Below are 22,185 nucleotides of genomic sequence, written 5' to 3'. Positions count from 1 at the left end.
AAAAAAAATCCTACTCAAAAGCTGTTCACCCTAATGCATAACACAAATCCTCAAAGCTCCAGTGGGTGTCTGCTTCATTGAAATAGCTGTGAAGCAGATGAAGCATGTCATTTAGTAGTGTCTGCTTCATTGAAATAGCTGTTAAGCAGATGAAGCATGTCATTTAAACAGTTATCCCCACAACAAAGGGCCAGCCAGCTTCTACAGCAGTAGATTACAAAGACCGCGCTGAGCAAAAAGGGAGCCAAGTAAATAGTCTCTTTATTGAATGTACAAACAAGTACAGTTCTGGAATAGAGGTTTTGGAATGCACGCTTCAAAATGCAAATCTGGAATGAACTTAAACTATAAAGAGGAGGAGGGTATCGAGATTCACAGATTATAAGTATGGGTGACAAGGTTTTAAATCCATTTCCCCGCTCTTTCTTGATCACCAAGCAATGTGCAGTTTTAAAATTTGATTCTTTATTTAACCAGATTTGCCATGACCAAAAGTTTTGCATCCCCCTATAGAATGTCTAAAGGAACTAAAAAGTCGAATGAAACTTGCTGAATAATGTTACGTTAACATATTGAAATACATAGTGCTTTGTAGTTTTCCATATACTTACCAAAAAAAGACACTTCAAAATTAACATGAAATACTGTACTACCATCACAATATCATTTTGTAGTTTGTTTGATTACATGATAAATAAGAGCTAAATTATGTTCATTTTGTTTAATTATTTTTAATGATGTCTCAATCCTATAATTCTAGGTGATGCAAAACATTTGGCCATAGCTGTAAAATGAATACAGTATCGCGAGAACACAGTGGCTAGACTCATTACGCCCTCATTGGTTTCTTCCAACATAAAATTATGCTTGACTCTACTTGGTTGCAGCATTTTAGGATGTTTTCCCAGTCTAAAGTTGTGACCAGATTTCAAGAGGGCGAGGGTATGAATGTACTGGTAAAACAAGCCAAATGATGAAAATCATTGAAAAGTGCATAAGGGATTATTTGTATAAATATATGGCCCATGCCACTTGCTTTGTGATATTCATACTTATATCACATGGCATTAAGTGCTATCAAATATGGTAGTGTTTTTTTTACCAAATTTCAGATTAGTACCCTTTACATTGATACTGTCAAAACCAAGGGCAAACAGGAATAGCACCCGTCTGAGAATTACATCTTGAAACAGCATAAAGAAGGAGCAGGAGTAAGATTTCCTTTCTTCCCTCCCCAGAAAGACTTTAGTTCTAAGTACAGGTTCCATGCACAAAGGGCAGCAGCTGAAGGATTGGTTTGTTTGTTTGTTCCAAAAAGTAATTACAATCCGTGGTCAATGGGCAGCAGTGCTGTTCAGAATACTATATTCTTTTGGAGTTCTCCAAGAGAAGCAAGCAGGGGCTGAACACAACAGGTCTAAAGTGATCTGATTGGAGGATGTCTCTTTCCAAACTTTCAGTCACCCCAGGTTCATGGTAATAATGTAAAGCGCTAAAAAAAACAACCCCTACATGACATCAGCACGAGAAGAAACGTTCCCAATTTAAATTTTCACCCACCTATTTATTAACCAGGTAGAAGAGGCAGGATCCAAACCGGCAATGCTGTAATCTGGAGAAAGACTGCTGAAGTAAGGGGAGACTCCCTTGATCAAGTTTAATTAGGATTGTCCCAGAACTAACTTATTTTTAAGCAAGGGGACAATAAACTACCTTTTATCAGAGGGCCCCGTGATTATTTCTAAATCCATATTCCAGCAGTGTCTAGAACGTTGTTCTAGACCCTGTTTAGAACACCGATGACGGGTGTACAAGGCTTATGTGCTGTTTAGCATGTTGGGCGAGACTAATCTGGAACTGCCTTTTCTGTTATACAGTACAGATGCTAGTTAGTTCAAACGTTTTGTGAAATCAGCAGTACATAGAGAGCCTGGATGTGGAAAACATCATGGGGCAACCCTACATACAGAATTGTATTGCTGTCTCTCTCTCTCATTAATACCTCCATCATTGTAGATTAGCCAAGAGACTTTAAAAATAGATAATAAGGCACAGGGAACCAGGATACCGTATAACAGGTTATATAGACAAGCTTTGCTAAAACACATGTGGTGGTTTTTTTTTTTTTTTTTTAATGACTTTTTCTACTTTCAATAAGGGACAGTAAGCCACTGGTTTTGACACTTATTCTCAGTTATCTCCGCTTGTGTGATTAAACATGCCCATCAGACTAGTTTCTAAAGCAACCTTACAATAAAACAGCACAGCTGTCATTTTAAACCAGAGTATTGAAGCAGTCTACTGACAGGTCACAAGGATTACAGCCTAATAGTTACCTCTTCTACCTCCTTTTCTATTCACTTGCTTGCTATTTCAACATCTAGTTTACCAGGGAGAACTGCCAGCTTTTTACTTATGCATCTGATGTATTTTAATATCCAAATGTTTTCAAATTTTACTGAAGCTTTGCAGTGAAGCAAGCAATCCTGCATTAGAGAAACTACACCCCCCATCGGTCCCCATTTTTCTCTGCCAAACTGGTCAAATGTAACCCCAAAATGTGCCGCTGCATTATTATTCATGAGCCTGGGTGGCCCAGTTGTCAAAAGAGATGGGAGAGGGGTAAAAACGCACTGCACTGCATGCTAGCGCACACCACCAACCAGAAGCCATTAGAAATTTGTAGCGGGGAATCAAGTACACTCGTCATCGTCTCCCAGCAGTGAGAACATATTGGAGCTAAGAATTTTGTTCTTTGGCGCCTTCTTGAAAGAGGTCCCTTCCTCCTTTGGCCCCTCCTCTTCTTCCTCCTCCTCCTCTTCATCTGCATCTCTGTCTTTCTCGTCCTCCTCCTGCTCCGAGCTGGAGATCTCTTCCTCTTCCTCCTCTGAGGTTGCCCGGCTGTCATGCCTCTGAGCGGCCTGTAGGGCGGTGATCTCTACTGTCTCAGGGTGCTGCTCCCAGTGCGCTGCAATAAAGGGGAGCCAGACACTTATAAGCTGGGCTGTATTTTTTTTTCACGGTAAGAAGAAATGCTTATTTCACGGTCTAAAAATAGATATTTCACGATTAAACATATTTCTTATTAAAACATTCAAAATTAATTATTTTTTTTTATTATAGAACATATGTGCCTTAATATTTAAATACTTACCCAAACAACAGTAAATGCTAAATTGCAGAATATTTATTTTTTATGCCCACCTTTTAAAAGACATTCTACTTTCACCACCAGTGAATTATCCAAAAAATATATATATATATATATATAAAAATAATAACAGACATGTGAAACGTTCCCCTTTCTTGTACTGGGCAGTGCGATCTTTAGCAGAAATACTTCCGATCTTTGATGCAGCTATGGGCTTTTCAAATGAAGATATTTTATAAGAAATCGTGTCATTTATCGGAAGCAGACTTATCCAGCTAAATATGACAGATAGTGAGACAGTAAAACAGGTGTTTGCTGTACTTATTTTTAAGTGCCAATTCTTTCAGAAATGAGAATGTTCAAGGGAAACTACATATCACACGGCAATGGGTACATTTCTCGGAACGTGAAAAAACATGAAAAAATACAGCTTTACTTAAGTAAGAAAAATTGCTTGTTAATATCGATTTATTTGAGGGGTGTGTAATCTTGACATCTCTCTGATAGGAGTGTTAACCAACACCCACCATCCCATTTTCTCACCTCGTTAGATTCATTAACATTCCTACTGATCCAATGGTTCTAGTGCACTGAGAATCATGTGGTTCTTGTTATTTTTTTTTCAGGTTTTCAAAATATTTTACAATAGATAAAACTGCTACACCCTGGAACCTGGGCTGCAGGTCACATGGTCTGATGGCTGTTAGAGCATAGTGAAGTGATCAGGTAACAGGAAGCAAAAATCAACCCAGATGACTGGGTCCCAGTGATAATATTTTAATTGCACTCTTTGCTGCCCTCTCCTACCTTTCTGCAGTGCATACCCCGGTGGTCTCATACACAGACACAGCCTTCCGTCCGCAGCCAGCCTCAACACGCTATTAGCAGCCCGGTAGACGTCATTGCGAGCCGCCTTCGCCGTCTTGTAGCCTCTCTTTTCCGCCCAGGCTGCAGAGGAACACAGTTTGTTTAGACAGCACTTGTAGATCTCTTGATCCACCCCTCCTGCTCTGCCCTGGACTTGCCTGACCCAAGCACCACGTCACTGGATCCTCAGGTAATGTATTAATCGCACGATTATGTCATTGTAGATATAACTATAAAACTGGTTGCATCCTATTTCATATTGTATTTTATTAGTATTATACTGTAAACTATACTGAATTTTGCACTGTAACCCTGTACTGCCCTGTAACATCTGTAAGTCGCCTTGGATCGGCCAAATAAATAATAATAGAATTAGAAATTAGCCTAGTGTTCAATAAACACAATGCCATTACCTGCTTCACCTTTTCACTGAAAAGCAAAACACAATGCTACCTCTACTGCATTCCCACAATACATCACTTATTGATATAACTGAGAGAAAACACCTTGGTCCAAATATGACAGTTTGGACAGGAGTGTGAATCGGATCTTTTGGGATTCTTAAAACAGCGCTGCGAAACCCCAGATGCTTGCAAACACATTCCAGTAGACCAAGTGGGCCCCTCAATGTCAATGATCTGAATCAATTCATCATGTTTTTTTTTTATGAGAACGGAAGGTTTCAAATTATGGTCGAGAAAAATAAATAAAATAGGTCTACGGCCATCATGTTTTTTGTATTTCTATTGCGACACCCACCCACCCCATTCTTTTGGCTGCTTGCTTTTTGGCCAAGCAAGTTCGGAGGCCTGCAATCAAGCAAGCCAACAAATAAAAACACCAGCTCACCCCCCCTTTCCCTTACCTTCACAGATGTCCCAGGCAGTCCACGGAGGCGCCTCCCGCTCCTTCAATCGGCTCTCCTCAGCGTCCGGGTGCTTTAGCTTCAGCAGTTCCTGGATGGGGATCCTCTCTGCCAGGTACCCCACTGAAGTGTACGGCTCCTGGATCTGAGCGATGGGGTAAATCCCAGCCAAGATCTACAACAGGCATATTTAGAGGTTACTTGGAAGTTTTTATGTACCACTGATCTTATTATTATTATTATTATTATTATTATTATTATTATTATTATTATTATTATTATTAATAATAATAATAATAATAATAATAATAATAATAATAATAATGAGTCATTTAGCAAACGCTTTTATCTAAAGCAGCTTAGAGTTGGGGGTTAACTATGCATCACAACTGCTGCTGCAGAATCACTTACAGTAGGACCTCGTTTTACGTCTCATCTGAAGGACGGAGCACATGGAGGTTCAGTGACTTGCTCAGGGTCGCACACAGTGAGTCAGTGGCTGAGCCGGGGTTTGAACCTCCTGGTAACAAGCCTCTTTCTTTAACCACGGGACCCCAAGTCTCCCTAATGCCATGCATCTGCACCACTTCCAGCTGCAGTCTACGATTCGACATGCAGTAGAGGGGTTTGACGGGAAAGCAATCAACTAAAAATGATCACGATAATCCCCATCCTTACATCACATCTTATCCTGCGAATTGTCGCTTTCTCCATAGTTTTGTATCTCCAAAGCATCCTTTTTTTTATTTATTTATTTTTTTTACAAATATCTGTCTGCTTTTCAAATGCTGACTGGGAGCTGGGAGAAGGTCCCAATTATTGTGGGTTAAATGTGAAATAGACGCTGTAACATTATCAATCATCAAAGCCTATACAGTAATCACAGCAGCCCCATCAGCAAAACATGCTATAGAACGCTTGTTCAAACAAAGGGGATCACTAAAAGTGGCTGAAAATACGAGATGAATTTTTCGCTCAATGTAAAAACACGCTTGGAAAGGAATTGAACTGTAATTGATCAATTATATGACAATTACAATTACGCAGGCATGCCAAGGTTCAGCTCCAATTATGCTGTAATTGCAATTCATTACAAATTACACAATTACAATTGGAATTGCCCCAGGTCTAGTGGCTGTACCTGTTGCTGTCTGTGGACGAGGGAGGGGAAGATGAGTCCTGGGCAGTCGCACAGCTTGACGGTCGGGGTCAGGAAATAGGTCTGGAAGTACTTGGTGTGACCGGGGGTCCGGGACACGCTCACCACCTTCCGGCCCACCAGCCCATTGATCAGAGAAGACTTTCCTACGTTAGGGAACCCTGTGGGGGGGGGGATGTGAGCAGGAAGAATAGTTGTCATTCTGCATTGGAAATAAAGAGATAATGTTTGCACTGATCTTGTTTATTATTAATGTTATTTTTTATTACAAGTACAGGAGTATCTATTTCAGGATAGCAAGATATTTAGTTAGTGCAGTAGATGTAAAATGTGTGTTAATATGGCCAGCAAATGCCCCCCACCTCTCCACCACATCAATTTTGTTTTTGGAGAAAACAAGCAAAAATAAAAAAACAGGCAGTGATATAGACAAAGCCGCTGAAAGCTGCTTACCCACGCAGCCCAGAGTAAGGACCCCATCTTTGAAAAGCTCCTGAGAGGGGATTCCCATCTCCATGGCAACGTCACTGTGGTGTTCCACTAGCACCATCTCCTCATCCTCCTCCCCCTCTGAAGCCAGTCCCCCACTCTTGGAGCTCGCTGCCACTGTATCCCGCTCCATCTTCTCCTGCCAGCTGCTCAGGTCCACTGGAACAGAGGAAGAAGGGCTGGTTAGAGTGGAATTTCTACACACCTTATCCATTTCGGTGCCTTTGACGAGAGGTCATTTACTCTCCCTCCTAATGTACCAATGACGAGAGGCCTGGACATAAAATAGAGTGAGTTCAAAATAAATGTTGCCACTGTGTGTAACCTTCTTCCGTTTCACAGACTTACTACAAGAAGGAGTTTGCACCATCTTCAAAACACTCAAATCGTTACTCTGAGGTTAGAAAAAGAGTCGAGCACACAAACGTTTCAGCTTGTGCCTTTTTACCCAAGTTTGTACCTAACTCTGCAACTCCACAAAGGCTTTACCCAAATTGGATCTTCGCGGTTAATCCTATCACAAGAATGTCGAAAACAGTCAATGGTTTACCACTATTTTTGTGTGTAACTTGTATACTGCATGACTAACTTAAGTTTGCGAGATATGGAAGGGTGAAGGCATCATCTTACTATACCGTACCTTGCTTTGTCTGTCTGTAGATAAAAGGATATCCACCACTATGAACATGACAATATTTTGCACTTACAGAGCTGCTAAGTGCTTGGTAAGTTTCAAAGACTGAATTATTTTCTCTCCCCCAATCATATCCAATAATTCTAGTGGATCCGCTCCCTACCTTTGCCAGCAGTGACAGCCTCACATGCCTTGAGTAGCTGCTTCGGTCCCATTGCTCCTGCCAAGCCCCCTCTTCTCCTCCTCCTGCGCTTCTTGAACACTGATCACCAACAAACACAGCAGTGAGACAAAACACTGGACTGCTGTCCTCGACAGGACTGATGTGTGCATACAGAATCCCTGACATGTATTCAGGGATATACAGCTATAGCCAAAAGTTTTGCATCGCCTAGAATTTTAAGATTGAGACATTATTTATTTATTTTGAAGTACATGAACATCATTTAGATCTTTTATTTAACATCGTGAAATCAAAGAAACAACAAACTGATATCGCAAAAGTCTACCGGAAGCCATAATAGTAGTACAGTATTCCATGTTATATTTTCAAAATGTCACATTTTTCAATTTTTTGTCAGTTTTTCATTAAGTATATGGAAAACTTCAGAGCAGTATGTAATGCAATATGTTAGCATAACATTATTCAGCAGGTTTCATTCGACTTTATGAAGCCAAATTAGTTAATTCTATAGGGGGATGCAAAACTTTTGACCACAGCTGTATAACAACTCTAGTTGCAAACACGCAATCTGTACTTGTCAGACAAATGCACGGTTTATTTCCCAATTGGTTTGTATTAACATTTTACAAATACTATGCTGGTTTTCAAAATATCTTTCAGAAAGGAAAGCAGACAATTGACTACCGTGGAGCTGGTGACAAAGTCTGCATCCCACTGTATTCAACATCACAAATCCAGTTTTCATTGGACTGGAACATGAATTATATAATAGATTGGGGGATGATGTCTTATAAAAACATTTCAAGATAGGCATAGAACTAATAGAATAAAATCAGGTAGACAAATGTTTCTCCCTCCCTCTAGCTTACCATCCTCTGGGTCCCTCCCCTCTCCTCTGTTCTGTGGAAAGGAGGTGAAGCAGACTATAAGGACCTCTGGAAACCGCTGCTGGAAATACTGTCGCCAGGCAACCACCAGAGCAGGCGGGGCCAGATCGATCTTATTCAGCACCAGAATGAGGCTCTTCTTCATCTCCACGGTAACATAGTCATAGAGTGCAGGGGAAAAGTGGAGGACCTGGGAAACAGGGAAAGAGCGAGAGAGAGAGAGAGAGGGGCAGGAAAAAAAAGCAAAAACAGATTAATTAAAAACCTGTGCCGGTTTGTAGTGCAAGGAGGGGGACATTTGTTTCCTGTTTTACCGTCCTTCCTCTCCGTTTCCCATTTTACCCAACACATACTTTGGTATCAATCACAAAAGGGACTGGATGTGTCAGTTTCAGCAATGACTAAATGCAGCGAGAGGCAAGAACAGCCACTGCAAGGGAGGCTACAGCTAGAGAGAGGGAACTTTGTTTTTTTGTACAATTGAAGCTAACAGCAAAACAAGACGGTTGCCCGTAGGTAACACACAAATTAAATCAAGAAAAGAAATCCGTTCTAGACTCCGTCTCTCGACGCTCCTCGAATCGTTTTGTATCCTCCACTTGTATTAATCCACGTACCGGGTGTCTGATGTCTGTAATGAGAAGCAACACATCCGACATCTCCAGCACTCTCCACAGCTGTCTCCACGTCTATTGGGGACAAGAATTGACAATTACCGCTTTGGCTTTTTATTTTAGTTTTTTTATGTTAAAAAAATAAATAAATAAAAGAAATAGACACACCCTCTGAAAGCTGTTTACCCGCACAGCCCCAAGTAAGGACCCCACCTTTGTAAAGCTCTTGTCTTGTCTGTCTGGTCCCCCAGCAGTTTTAACCAACCTACACTCTGCCTTATCTCCAGGTTGTGTTTGAAGTAGCTGAGCTGTGTGACCCCGAACCGGCTGTGGACTCTCTCTCTCTCCCCTTGCTCCCTCGTACCTCTTTCAATCCCTTTCTTTCCCTCTAGGTTCAAAGTATCTTCCCAGGACATCTCCTTGCTGTTTGGTCTCGTAATAGACCCATAGACCCACTCCAGATTCTCCTCTGTTCCCCTGTCCCTTTCTGCTTGATTTAGTTTGAAGTAGCTGGGCTAAGCCGGCCAGTACTGCCTGCAATCACAGTTACAGGCACCCTCTCACCTCCAGGTTGTGTTCGAAGTAGCTAAGCTGTGTGGGCTTGTACTGGCTGTAGACCTGCTCCAGGTACTCCCTGAAAGACTTCTCCTCAATCTGCAGCAGCTTCTCCTTCGACATCGTGTAATCCCAAGGGGGTCTCTTCGGGAAGTCCAGCACTGGAGGGAGAGAGCTGAATTGAATATTTGACTCATTTCTTTTCGCTCATGCTCAGAAAGGCAGCTTAAGAGCAGTGACTGTATAAAAGACGTTCAGCAAATAAAAGCAAGATGAAATGTAATTTACACTAGATTGACAGTTTTAACAACCTAAATAATATTTAAAAATATTTTAAAATGCAAGTGGGTCACACAGACTGTAATGATTATGATAGACGTAAAAGCGAGGTCAAGTGTAGGTGACTCTGCAGCAGCTGTTGATGCACAGTTCAGCCCTCTAGTCTCTGTAAGTCACTTTGGATAAAAGCGTCTGCTAAATGACTAGTTAATAATACTAATTCCTTGCAAGTTTCCACATAATTGAATGAGCGGTTCCCTTGATACTGTTGCAAAACTGTAGCGTGGCATGCATACAAGACGACGCAGGAAACAAAGCTGAATGAGGATGATCTGTTTGCAGGTAAACTGACCGGTGCCTGGTTTATAGATGTCATCAATGTCAATCTCCAGCTCCAAATCCCGGACTGGCTCCAACACCTTCTCCCGGGAAACCTTCTTCCTGCGCTCAACCTCCTCCTTGCTCTCTCGCTCAAAGTGTATCCGGTACCTGCATTTAATGAAACGTTTATAGCACTAACTGACTAACTAACTAAACTAAACACTACCACTAACCTGTATCACGTGTGCCCAATTAAGAAAGGAGCAGTGCAATATCTCACACAATTAAAAAATAACGTTCTGCAATTGTGAAAAAGCCTTACATAGCTTAAACGGTGCTCAGCATTTAGGAAGCAATCCACAATGTACAGGTTCAAGCCATTAAATAAAGGATACCCTGTCTGCAGTGGAATTAGGAAAATCTAATAAATTAATCATAAAACGATGCTAGCATGATGTTCGGTATGTTCTTATTTGATGCAAAAATATATCTTTTAACTTTGCCCCGACAAGTAACTCAAATCACAGCAAAGGCGCTCAGTACACAGTGGAGGACTGTCCTGACCTGTTGGGGTCGTAGCCTCGCTCCCCTGGCCGGCGGGGGCCAGGCTGCTGGTTTATTCTCCTGACCTGGAGGGACACAGACTCGCTGTCGGAGGTGTCTGTGTGCTCCTCGCGATGCCTCTCCATGCTGCCGCTGCGGCTGTTGGACCCAGCGCGCACCTCATCAGGTGGACCTGAAAGCAAACAGCAGGGGTGAAACTTTGACCAAATGCAAAAAAGAGACCCTCTCACAGGAAGTAAACAAACTGGACAGCCAATAAGGCCTGCCGCAGCTTGCAAAGACGACTGTCGTACATAGTCATTCATGATTATAATTTTAGCGTACCACTGACCGTTAATGTGGGGCGTTGTTGATGTTCCCATAAATATGAAATGCGCAGAACACGACTCAACGCTGTTTATTATTATTATTATTATTATTATTATTATTATGGCATAACGTCGTAGCAGGACTCTTTTACCTCTGGTAGCGAATAATAAGACACTAATAAACATAGCTCGCCATTTGCCTTTGCACAAATGTCGCTATGTACTGTTGCAATTTAAATTACGCGTACAGTAAATAATTGTGATGTAACATGTTTCTCTATACACAACCAACGATAGCCTACTTATCAGTTTTTAATACAAACACTGCCTCAGACATCTCTCTCAATGAACGATGCAAACGTACCTCTTTTCCTCTCTCGCTTATCTTGTAACTGTTTCTTCTTTTGTTTGACGCTAAACGGTTTCTTTTTCGGCATTTTTTTAAAATCTAAGTTTGTAACGGTACAACTAGTGTGTAAAAAAAAAAACAGTATCTAATATAAATTCACGATAAAGTTCCACTACACGAATTGCACTAACTCACCGCTTCCATAGCGACTGCTGGCAATGTTGGAACAACCATTCATAAGATAGGTTGGAACCAAAGCCTTGCTAAATCAATAAACTAAAACTATTATGATATTTCTTCCAGAACTGGTTTTACTCATTGTTTAAATATATAAATATAAATAATATAGGCGAAAAAATTATTTAAACAGAAACTGTATATGTTGTTTGATACACATTGTTAGTTGGCCACCCCCATTTCAACAAAATAGTACAGCCTCACTTTACAAAACCACCATGTTTAGTGCTGGCAGTTTGAGGCGTATATTTAATAGTTGCAGAAAAGCAGAAGACGAATTTTGTTAACGTTACAAGCAGTTTTTATGTTTTATTTTTTTTTTATAAATACACAGCAGGTTACAGTGTTCTTTTCTTATAAACTGTGCTGTCATACGGTATTTCTTTTTTTAAATTAGGTTTAAACCTTATTTAAAACGAAAAACACGGCTAGAACTATCAACCTGATAGATAATGATGTGTATCTATTATGAATCAAGTGTTCTTTCCTTTTTGTTAATGAAATGGTTTGACAGCATACATAATCTGATATTTTACTTTATTTGTTAAGAAGGGGACAGGGGACACTTCTGTCATAAACGACCCCTAAAACAGTCACAGATCACAGATGGGGCAGTACCTGCGTAGAAAAAAAAAACTTGTCACTCTTCTTTCTCTCCAGTCTGGACAGAAGGGGGCTGAGGAACCGATTCACACTAAGACCAGCAGAGGGAGCAGTTGTGCTAACAAACTGCACTGCAGTTCGTTCTGAGAACAGCAACCAGAGATAGAGCTGTCAAATCAATCAATAGAGCACCCGTCTGGGAAAGACAACCTTTATTTTGTATTTTCTTTTGTGTTTTGAAACCCGTGTAACCATGACAGGAGATGCAGGGACTACCCATTTACAGTCCATTTGCAGCTCCAGCTTCATGTAATGATAAAAAAAAAAAAAAAAAAACCCTGATATTTAAATTTTCCAGGAATGTAAAATGGCTCATAAAAACAAACCTGCATTCAAATTTAGTGGTGATGAGATGAAAGCTTTTGATAACAGACAATTGGCAATGGACTCCAGTCTAACCAAGTGGTTTTCTATGGCACAGAATGCTAACATAATGCTTTTATGTTCGTCCTTCTGTGACAGGGTAGCGTCACGGCCAGGATGTTATCGAGAGAGAGAGAGAGACTCAGAACACAGAAACTGCAGGTTTAATGCACACTTTATTTACAAATACAAACACTAAACAAACAAAACATGTTAACAAAATAAACGGCACAATGGCCAAAACAAAAGATCGACACAAAAAAACTCCAGCACAGCAGCTTCACCTCCATCACCAACATTAATTTTAATATTAACACCTGTGGTCACCCTTTTTTATACACCTCTGACTGGAACCTAATTAATCATTAATCATTTCTTCAATTTCTGGCTCCAGTCACATTCCCACGTGTTTGCATATTTATTTTGGTTCCAAGTCTACGTATTGTGTTGCTAATTATTTACACACCAGATCTAACCCCTTTCCCTGGCTTTCACTGGGAATTTGCAGATCTCTTACGGCATGATTTTGTATCAGAAGGTGGATTCAGTCGTAGTGACATCTACAGCTCTGGCCAAACGTTTTGGGCGACCTAGAATCTTTGGATTGAAACATAATAATAATAATAATAATAATAATAATAATAATAATAATAATAATAATAAATGAACATCATTTAGATATTTTATTTAATGTAATCAAAGAAACTACAAAACGATATCGCAAAAGTCTACTGGAATCCATAATAGCAGCACAGTATTTCATGTTCGATTTCAAAATGTCACCTTTTTCAATTTTTCGTTAAGTCTATGGAAAACTACAAACAGTGGTGTGTAATTCAATACGTTAACGTAACATTATTCCAGCAGTTTTCATTTGACTTTATGAAGCAAAATCAATGAATGAATATTTATTTTATATAGCGCCTTTCATAGTGGACCACCATCACAAAGCATTTTACAAGATAGTGAGGAACAATGCATAATACATTAAATACAGTGAAATACAGGGCATAGTACATTAGTACAGCTGTAAAAAAAACAATGCATAATACATTAAATACAAGGCTAGGATGTGAGTTCTAAACATTGTGGATGCGTGTGTCAAGCAGAATTATACGAATAAGGAGTGAAAAACCTGAAATAGCAATTTAAACAGCAGCTAATAACATATATCAGGCTTAAAGAGAAATGAAAGCAAAAGAGAACAAGTGGGTCTTGAGAGTTGATTTGAAGCGAGTGACTGTGGGAGCTACACGCACTGAAGCTGGGAGAGAGTTCCAGAGAGTCGGGGCCATGAAGCTAAAAGAGCGTTCTCTGAGTGTGGTGCACTTTTGCTTGGGAATAACAAGCAAGCCAGAGTCAGAGGACCTCAGCTTGCATGCAGGGACGTAGCGGGTCAGCAGGTTGGAGAGATACTCTGGACCTGTGTGATGAAGGGCCTTGTAGGCAAGCAGGAGAATTTTGAAAGTAATCCTGAACTTTACAGGTAGCCAGTGCAGCTGGGCAAGACAGGGGGTAATGTGATCATGTTTTTTTACATCTGGTAAGGATCCTAGCAGCGGCAGTTTGAACGAGCTGCAATCGGTTTATGGCGCGTGACGGAAGATCACCATAGAGAGAGTTGAAGTAGAGTTGAGAGGAGATGAATGCATGACAGAGTATCTCTGTATCTGGGAGGGAAAGGAAGGGACGGACCATTGAGATGTTTCGGAGGTGGTAGAAGGAGGATTTGACTACAGAGGAGATTTGGGCATCAAAGGAGAGGTTACTATCCAGAAGTAAACCAAGGCTTCGTACAGTGGAGGAAGGCAGCAGCAGATAGTTTCCAAGGTTCAAGGCAACAATATTGAGATTCTTGAGTTGAGTTTTCGATCCGACTAGAAGAAGTTCAGATTTGTTAGTGTTGAGCTGAAGAAAATTGGCAGACATCCAGGCCCATGTCTTGGATGCAAGCTGAGAGCCGGACCATGGCAGAGGGATATCCAGGGTCTCCTTTTAGGTAGAGCTGGGTGTCATCTGCATAGGAGTGAAACATGAGGCTATGTTGGCAGATGAGGTGATCCAAGAGAAGCATGTAGATGTTGAAGAGAAGAGACCTAAGAACAGACCCTTGAGGGACACCGCAGATGACCGGGTTTGAGTTTATCCTGCAGGGTGATGCAACACTTTTGGCCACAGCTGCACTTTCATTGCTAGCTACATGACTGCTTGCTAGTGTTAGGTTCTTATGACAGTAGAAAGAACTAGTAACAGCCTCCAGTGTTTCTATTCTCATTATTATCTATCTAGTGTTTATTGTGACACACACTGTAAGTGTTCTTCTAGAGCAGGGGTGGCCAAAGTTGTCCCTCTAACTGCTGGTCTTTGTTCCAGCCCTGTTCTAAATTGTTTAATTGAACCAATCAAACCTTCAGCCAGACCCTGAAGTAGTTAATAATATCTGTTAAACCTGGAGTGGAATGGCTGTCCTGGTCCGTGATTGGTCAACCCTGTTTTAGAGCATAACAGCTTATGGATTTTAAGGTTCCCAGTTCCAGAATATGGTATAACATGGAAATACATGGCAGTAATTGCAGGTATCCATGTGCATTGTAATGCAGTGAGCAGTTTTGTTCTGGTTGACTGATATGAGTGACATGCTGCATGTCGACCTCCCTGACCGTCTTGGAGACTCTGGAGAAGTTAAACTGCTAGGGAATTCAAACATCAATCAAGCCCTTTTCTTTAACCACTGGACCACCAAGCCTCCTGGAAACTGTCCCCTCTATAGCAGATGATGCAGTACTTAAAGACGTACTTAAACCATGTTAGCAAGCAGTTGTATTTTTTTGTTTGTTGTAGTTTTCCTCAATGTTCTTCTGTCAGGAGACATTATAACCCCTTCGGTCATGATTTTTTTAAAATTTAATTTTCAAAAATTTTAAAACAGTTTGTGTGAACTCTATTGCCCTGCCAAAACTTTGAATAAAACATTATGCATTATAAAATGGATGCATAGATAGGAAGCTGGACTAGGTAGGACTTTGTTCTGTTATCTCATGGGGTGTTCTGTCTTTGCATAAAAATGGAGGGGGAAAATTTTTTCAATTTTTCATGAATTGCTTACTGGTTTCCAAATTTGAATTGATGGTAATCTATTTTTTTGTGGTTTCCTGAAGGTACAGCAATGACCTTTTTGTTACACAGTACAACAGCTTTTTATTTCACAGTTACACCATACTTTTATAATACTTCCATATGTTTTACCAAGCTTTTAGGACACGTCCATGTGCTTTAACATGCATTTACCTTGCTTCGGTGAATAATGTTACGTTAAAATATTGATTTACATTCCACTTTTTGTCGTTTTTTAGTTTAACATCTAACATGAAATACTACTATACTACTATTATGGCTTGCAATATCATTTTGTAATTTCTTCGATTACATGATGTTAAATGAAAGATCTAAATTAAGTTCATCTAACTTTTCAATAATGTCTCAATCGTAACAAAACTTTTGGCCATAGCTGTAGGCTCAATGTTTTGCTTTCCTTCATGGCCAAATAGCTTAGATGGGCCACCTTTCAAAGCTCTTTGTGTCTATAGAAGGTGTGCACAATGAACCTCATTTACTAAAGGGAGCTAAACTTGATGGTACTCGATAATTGAAATTAGTGTGCACTTTTGAAGTATTTACTATTGCAATTGTAATTGTATTCATTATCGCGTGCGATACTTGGAATATTATGGCACACACTAAATTTAGTGCTTCACACTATGGTATTCAGAAGGAATATGCGATTTTTATAGTAATGGATGCTGATGTATTTAAATGAGCATCCAGCTCAGAATAATGCGAGTTGTGAGTGGCTAGTTAGTCACAGAGGCAAGAATGGGAAAAGAGCAGAAGTTAATACTAGGAAGTAAAAACAAATAACATCAAATAAAGACCTGAAAATTAAATACAAGAGAGGAATAAAATAAAAAATAATAAGGATGAGAAGATAAGGGACAAATCCCAGAGAAGAGGGAGGTCGAAGAGGGAAATATTTAGTGGTAAAGTGGTGTTATTTTAAATTTTTATTTCTTGCATGACTACTGAGGGAATTCAAAATGGTTCAATACATTAAACACTTTAATAATGTAATAATATTTCTTTTCACTGTTTATTTGACTATACAATTTGATATGACGAGGTTCAGTCATCGCTTGCTGAGAAGCCGATCCAACCTACAAGAACATCACCTGTGGTGATCTGATCAAACAAATGGGCAACTATTGACACAATACCAGCGTGACGCAGGTGGATTTGAATGGAGAACAAGATAAATACCCAGCAGAGCACGGGTAATAATACTGAACCTTCTGCTAACAGCCACAATGAAGACTCTCTTCATACTGGTCCTGTCTGCCGCTGTTCTGCTCATCGCTTCAGGTAATGCCTTCTAAAGGACTTGCATTTGGTGTCTCACTGTCTTGTCTGTGTGTTTCATTATTTTGCTATGGTTCTAAACCTTGGTATCACTTGGAAAGTGATATTCAATGTATCTCTGATAAATAATAAGACCCCCACAAAAAGCATCTCCTTGAAAAGAATTAGATTATTTTGGTTTAACTATAACAAGCAAAGGAGATTGAATTGAGAGACATTTGCTACATTTGTCACGGTTTGGACTGTTGACTAATATGCTGTATTATACAAAGCAGTTATCCAACAAGTATTTGGCTTGAGAACTGCCTTCACTGTGCAACCTCCCTTCAGCTCTGTGTTGAAATTCACTTCCAGATAAACTAATATTTTCCTTTATACATTGCGATCCTTTTCAGATGCAAGAAGCATCCAGTATACATCCCAAGATGAGGACGAGCTTGTGGACACGATGTTGGTGGATAAGAGAGAGCTTGGTAAGTTTGCTGATTTCATTTGTTTATTTAGTTTATCCAAGGCGATTTACAGGTGTTACCGGGCAGTAAAGGGTTAAATACATTGTAGTTTACAGTAAATGCAAATAATACCACTAAAATGCAATATAAACTAGAATGCAACAATTTAAGATTACAACAAGTTATATCTACAATGACGTAGTGCTATAGTGCAAGTATAGTGCATTAGCTGAGGATCCAGAAACTTGTTACTAATGCATGCTCCTATTGTGCTCCCTTTTGCTGCTAGAAAAGGTTTAATACACCCTTTCAGTCAATAGTTTTAATTCAGTATCACTGATTAGCATTAGCAGTCACATTTGACTGTTTGGCTAAGTATTAATTGCTGAAGAACTTACAGTATAGTGAAGTGCATTGCAACAATATATCTTACAGAGGCCCAGACTGATTTGGATGCAGACCTGAATGAGGAGGAGAGTGAAGATTTGGGTGAGTAACCGAGAAAGAGAAGGATTTGGAACCACATCCAGGGCAATGTAGATTCGCTACTAAAATTCAAAGTTAAACTGTAAACAAAAAAGTACAGATCCATTTAGAGTGACATGTGACATAATGGTGATGTATTTATAATTGCAGCTCAGATAACTAACGAGATTGAGAATGAGACTTATTGTAAGTACCCTTTATGGATTCTGTATTATACAAATTCGTATTCTGAAATTACGACAAAAGCTCATTTTTTTTAATTTTTTTTTTTCAGCTGACAAGAGAGGTAAGTATGTCAGTTTTTTATGCATTTTGTATTGAGTGAAACACAGAAGTATTGTTGGCACCCTGTATTAGTTTCAATGAGTAACATGAAATAAAGTTTTAATTTTGATCAAATTGAATAATTAGATGGAATCATCAAAGTTCTTTTGAATTGCATTGGTCTCGTTATTTGATTTAACTTTTAGAAATTAAAGTTTGGTTTACAGGGCACTTTGTTTACTAATAATTGAATCTACAATAAAACAATAATTGAATCTACAATTAAAACCACAATATATGCAACTCCTGATATTGAACGTCAGTGGATCCATCCTAATCAATTTTAATGTCGGATATCATAAATTTAATTTATATCTAACAGTCCCCTTCAGCGTTATCATTTTACAATTAAAGCTTTACAGACTTTTTTCTTTCACGAAATTGAATCTATAATATTCACTATTAGGGGAGCTGTCTGCAGTAAATTGGTGCAACTATAATTGATCATATATCTAGGTAACTCCTGCTTTCTTTTCTTTAGCTCGCAAATCAAGAAGTAGGGCAGCAAAGAAGGCCAGAAAAGCAGCAAAGAAGGCAGCTAAGGCTTGTAAGAAATTTGTTAACATTGTCCACCTTTACAATGCTCTACATGTTTGACTATTTGCAAATACATACAAGGCAGCACCCTTCCTCTAAGGTGTCAATTATAAGCTTGTTTATTTAACAGTAGATATGTTGCAAATGAGACCTCCACCCAGATACTGCCACATTTAATAATAATAATAATAATAATAATAATAATAATAATAATAATAATAATAATAATAATAATAATAATAATACATTGCTTTATAAGGTTAAGTTAAATCACAAACGTGATTATTCCTGTGTTTTCTTCTTTCCCTTTTCTTAGCACTCTCTGGAAACAAACCGTAAGGAATAATTTTTTTCATTATTTATATATTTAACCTTTCTTTGATTTTGAACCTGGAAGAACTCCTTCCTAAATTCTGAATCAAATTAGTTTTTTCATATTTATTTTGATTTAGTGGGAAGGCCCATCACTAATCACTCAACTAGCTTTGCAATTTGATTCTTGTAAATATGAAAATCCTGTGAAATCCAGGATACGAACTTTAAATCACAAGAGGAGCCCGGAAGAGCTATCAGTTCTTGTAATTGAAAGGTACATTTGCTTGGTAGCATGTGGTGTTGTTACTTATATGCTGTAGGTCACATGCCAAATCAAATTAGCACATACATTTGCATACAGTGCAGACTTTACAATTTTACTGACGTTCTCTAATTTGCATAGTAAGTTCTAAAGCTGAGGGAACACGAAGCCACTTTTTCAGGACCAGTGGTTTGAAACCTGGTTCCAGGAGACCTAGTTTGAGGCAACTTTGCCGTATCAAACCCTAAGTCTCACCTGGTGTGCCATGCAGTGGGGCTGCAACCCAATCTCCTGAAACCAAGTTCCAAGCCACAAAGTGGCTTTGTGTTCCATCAGCTTAACATTTATACTTTTTTTTTTGCAGTGGCTCAGAGGTAGCACCTGAGCCGGCAGCAGAACCAGCACCTGAAGCTGCTGCTGCATAGTAACCCATAGGAAAGCCCAGCAGCTCCCTTCCACCATCACAGCTCCTGGATCACCAGGAACACTCTGATTAATAAACATTATCATGCAATCTGCCTGTCTTCTGGTTTTCTTTATAAACTTGCACCTTTGCTCTTTTAAAAGTTTACCACTGTCAATGTGCAGGGCAAGATTGGAGATTGCTATGCTTTTATCATGCTTGAATACAGGTATGAATCGTTGAATTCGCTTCATTGTTTTTTCATAATGCTGTTATAATAATAAATATATAAGATTAACAGCAGATACCTGGTGAGTGCTTTTGACTTTTTACGACATTCTGGATGAGGGACTATCTGAAATATGATTTATTTTATGAGTTTCCTGTCACAGATAAAGGCAAGTCATATTTTAGAGGAAATATTTAACTGGTACCAAATCTAAGGGAATAATGAAGGACAGGACACAGTCAAATATTTCATTTCGTGTTGAAACACACTTTGAAGAGTGTGTCTGAGTTTGCTGATCATCCCGGACAGCGGGAGATGAAGTGGGCACAGCAATCAGCAAAAGGAACCTCCAGATTGCCAATTAATTTACTAAGAAAAGTCCACCATTAGTACGGAATGTGCAGAATATTCCATTCCATTTTAGGAATGGAACAAGAATTAAAACAAGCTGCTGTTTGCATTTCCGTAACATTGTGTGGTTATCATGAGTACTGTACAATTTTGTAAGTACAGAGGAAAGGACCATTATTTGCATACCACAGACTCATTTTAGAGCACTGCGCCTCACTTTTATAACTGCAATAAAAAGGTCATAACAGTGTAAAGTACAATACAATCAGTGTGGGCTCTTAAAAGAACCCAGCCTTTTTCTATAATAATGTCTTTTTTATCTCACATTGATCTGAACAGATCTGTACCATGAATGTATAAAACACATTTTAAAAATGGTCTTTCAAACTATATCATTTGTTACTTGCTTATAAGTTTACTGTGCTGTTTCTAAAGCCCAGCATTTACTCAAAGAAGCTTGAGTTCACAAACAGGCTGTCTTCAAAGATTTTCAAGAAACATTCTCAAGCCACACGTGATCATTCCTGCTGTCTGAAAATGGAAAAAAGGTAACCCTTATGGTACTCTTTACATTTCATATTGAATAGACATGGCCGGTTGTAACAGGGGAGACCTGGAATGGCTGTCTGACGTATGCATAGTGCTGCAGGAAGAGGACGGCAACCCCCTGGGATTCTCCTGCCAGTCATGGCAGTGACACAGAGAGGTGGGGGAGAGGGTGTGCGGGCTTTCCCCCTCTCTGAGTAACTGGGAGGTGGGTCTTGGGGGGATTGCTGGACCTATAAATTAATACTTTGTTGTTTCCTCAGATCTGCCCCTTTAGACCTGAACAACGAGCTAGCAGTCACGCTGCTCAGCAAAGACCGCGGACGGACGGGAGAGAAATCCCAAAAGAAACTGAAAAGAGAAGAACCTAACGAAATAGAGAGAAAGCGGGGAATCCTTAGTATTTTACCGATAGTGTTTTAAGTTAGCTGAGGAACAGCAGAGAGTAGGACGGAGACCCGGGTCGTATGGGTGGCGGCGACCGGGGAAAAACCAGCTGCAGAGTGCAGCACCTTTATTTTGTAGTTTTCATTACTGTGTTTTATTTTCCCTTTTTCTTTTTGCCTTTTCGTTTTCATTATTCTTTGAGCACCTGCGAGTTCACCTGTACTCTATTGTGTACCCTGCCGTGGTTCTCTGGAGGAGCTGGATACCATAGTTGGTAGCCAGGCCATGGACAACAGCGCCCTCTGCGGGCTAAAAGAAATCATTTAAACCAAAAGAACACACGCAATAAATCTGAGCACCTGTGCGGTGTCCCAACTTCAACTTCTGTCTCCTGTGTCAGTGAAGACCCACACCCCGTCACACCAGTCATTATACATATCAATACAATCATTTATTTTAGCAGTTGTCCAAAGCATCAATTATGGTAAAACCCCCGAGGTCAAGGCTGGTCTGCTCCCTTGAATAAAGCGACCCAGACACGAAAACTGCAGTTCAAAATAAAAGGTTCAAAATAAAAGGTTTAACAAAACACTATAAATACAATACAACACCGAAGCAATGGCTATCACGGTGCTTTCTTTCTTTTTCTCTCTCTCTCGCTCTCTCTCTCCCTCTCTCTCTCTCTCTCTCTCTCTCTCTCTCTCTCTCTCTCTCGCTCTCTCTCTCTCTCTCTCTCTCTCTCTCTCTCTCTCTCTCTCTCTCTCTTCTCCCTCTCACTCTCACTCTGTCCACGCTGCTACACCCACTCCTTACACATTCACCCAAAACAAAATTTTCTTTGCTCTTTTTTTTATACCATGTGACCTGGGTTAATTGACAATCAATCATCCAATCACCACCTAGCCACATTCCACACTATTTAATTTACCAATTAAACATTCCACATTTTTCCCAATAACTAAGTAACAGCGGGTGGCTGTGAAAACAGTGG

General features: G+C 39.7%; 1 protein-coding gene across 1 annotated transcript; it reads right to left on the bottom strand.

The window, feature by feature from the left end:
* Positions 1 to 244: 244 nt before the first annotated feature.
* On the bottom strand, positions 245 to 11,455 carry LOC117433556 (guanine nucleotide-binding protein-like 1). Its single transcript, XM_059010827.1, has 12 exons — positions 11,242 to 11,455; positions 10,570 to 10,741; positions 10,037 to 10,173; positions 9,415 to 9,566; positions 8,854 to 8,925; positions 8,219 to 8,426; positions 7,329 to 7,427; positions 6,496 to 6,690; positions 6,025 to 6,203; positions 4,884 to 5,058; positions 3,959 to 4,099; positions 245 to 2,968 (listed from the first exon to the last, which is right to left on the bottom strand). The coding sequence occupies exons 1-12, from the start codon at positions 11,312 to 11,314 to the stop codon at positions 2,694 to 2,696; spliced, it is 1,878 nt and encodes a 625-aa protein (XP_058866810.1). The 5' UTR covers positions 11,315 to 11,455; the 3' UTR covers positions 245 to 2,693.
* Between the last annotated feature and the right edge of the window lie 10,730 nt (positions 11,456 to 22,185).

The sequence above is a fragment of the Acipenser ruthenus genome, chromosome 41 (genome assembly GCF_902713425.1).
Source record: "Acipenser ruthenus chromosome 41, fAciRut3.2 maternal haplotype, whole genome shotgun sequence".
Lineage (NCBI taxonomy): Eukaryota > Metazoa > Chordata > Actinopteri > Acipenseriformes > Acipenseridae > Acipenser > Acipenser ruthenus.
Note: the sequence above shows the minus strand (reverse complement) of the source record. Positions and strands in the feature narration are given on the sequence as shown.

Bases quoted from the DNA above. Each gene is read 5' to 3' on its own strand.
- LOC117433556 (XM_059010827.1), bottom strand. From the start codon at position 11,314: ATGCCGAAAAAGAAACCGTTTAGCGTCAAACAAAAGAAGAAACAGTTA. The intron at 9,567-10,036 runs GTCAGTTTACCT...CTCTCCCTCCAG, and splicing joins CATCTATAAACCAGGCACCG to TGCTGGACTTCCCGAAGAGA. The intron at 8,926-9,414 runs GTGAGAGGGTGC...TGTCCCCAATAG, and splicing joins ACTTCGAACACAACCTGGAG to ACGTGGAGACAGCTGTGGAG.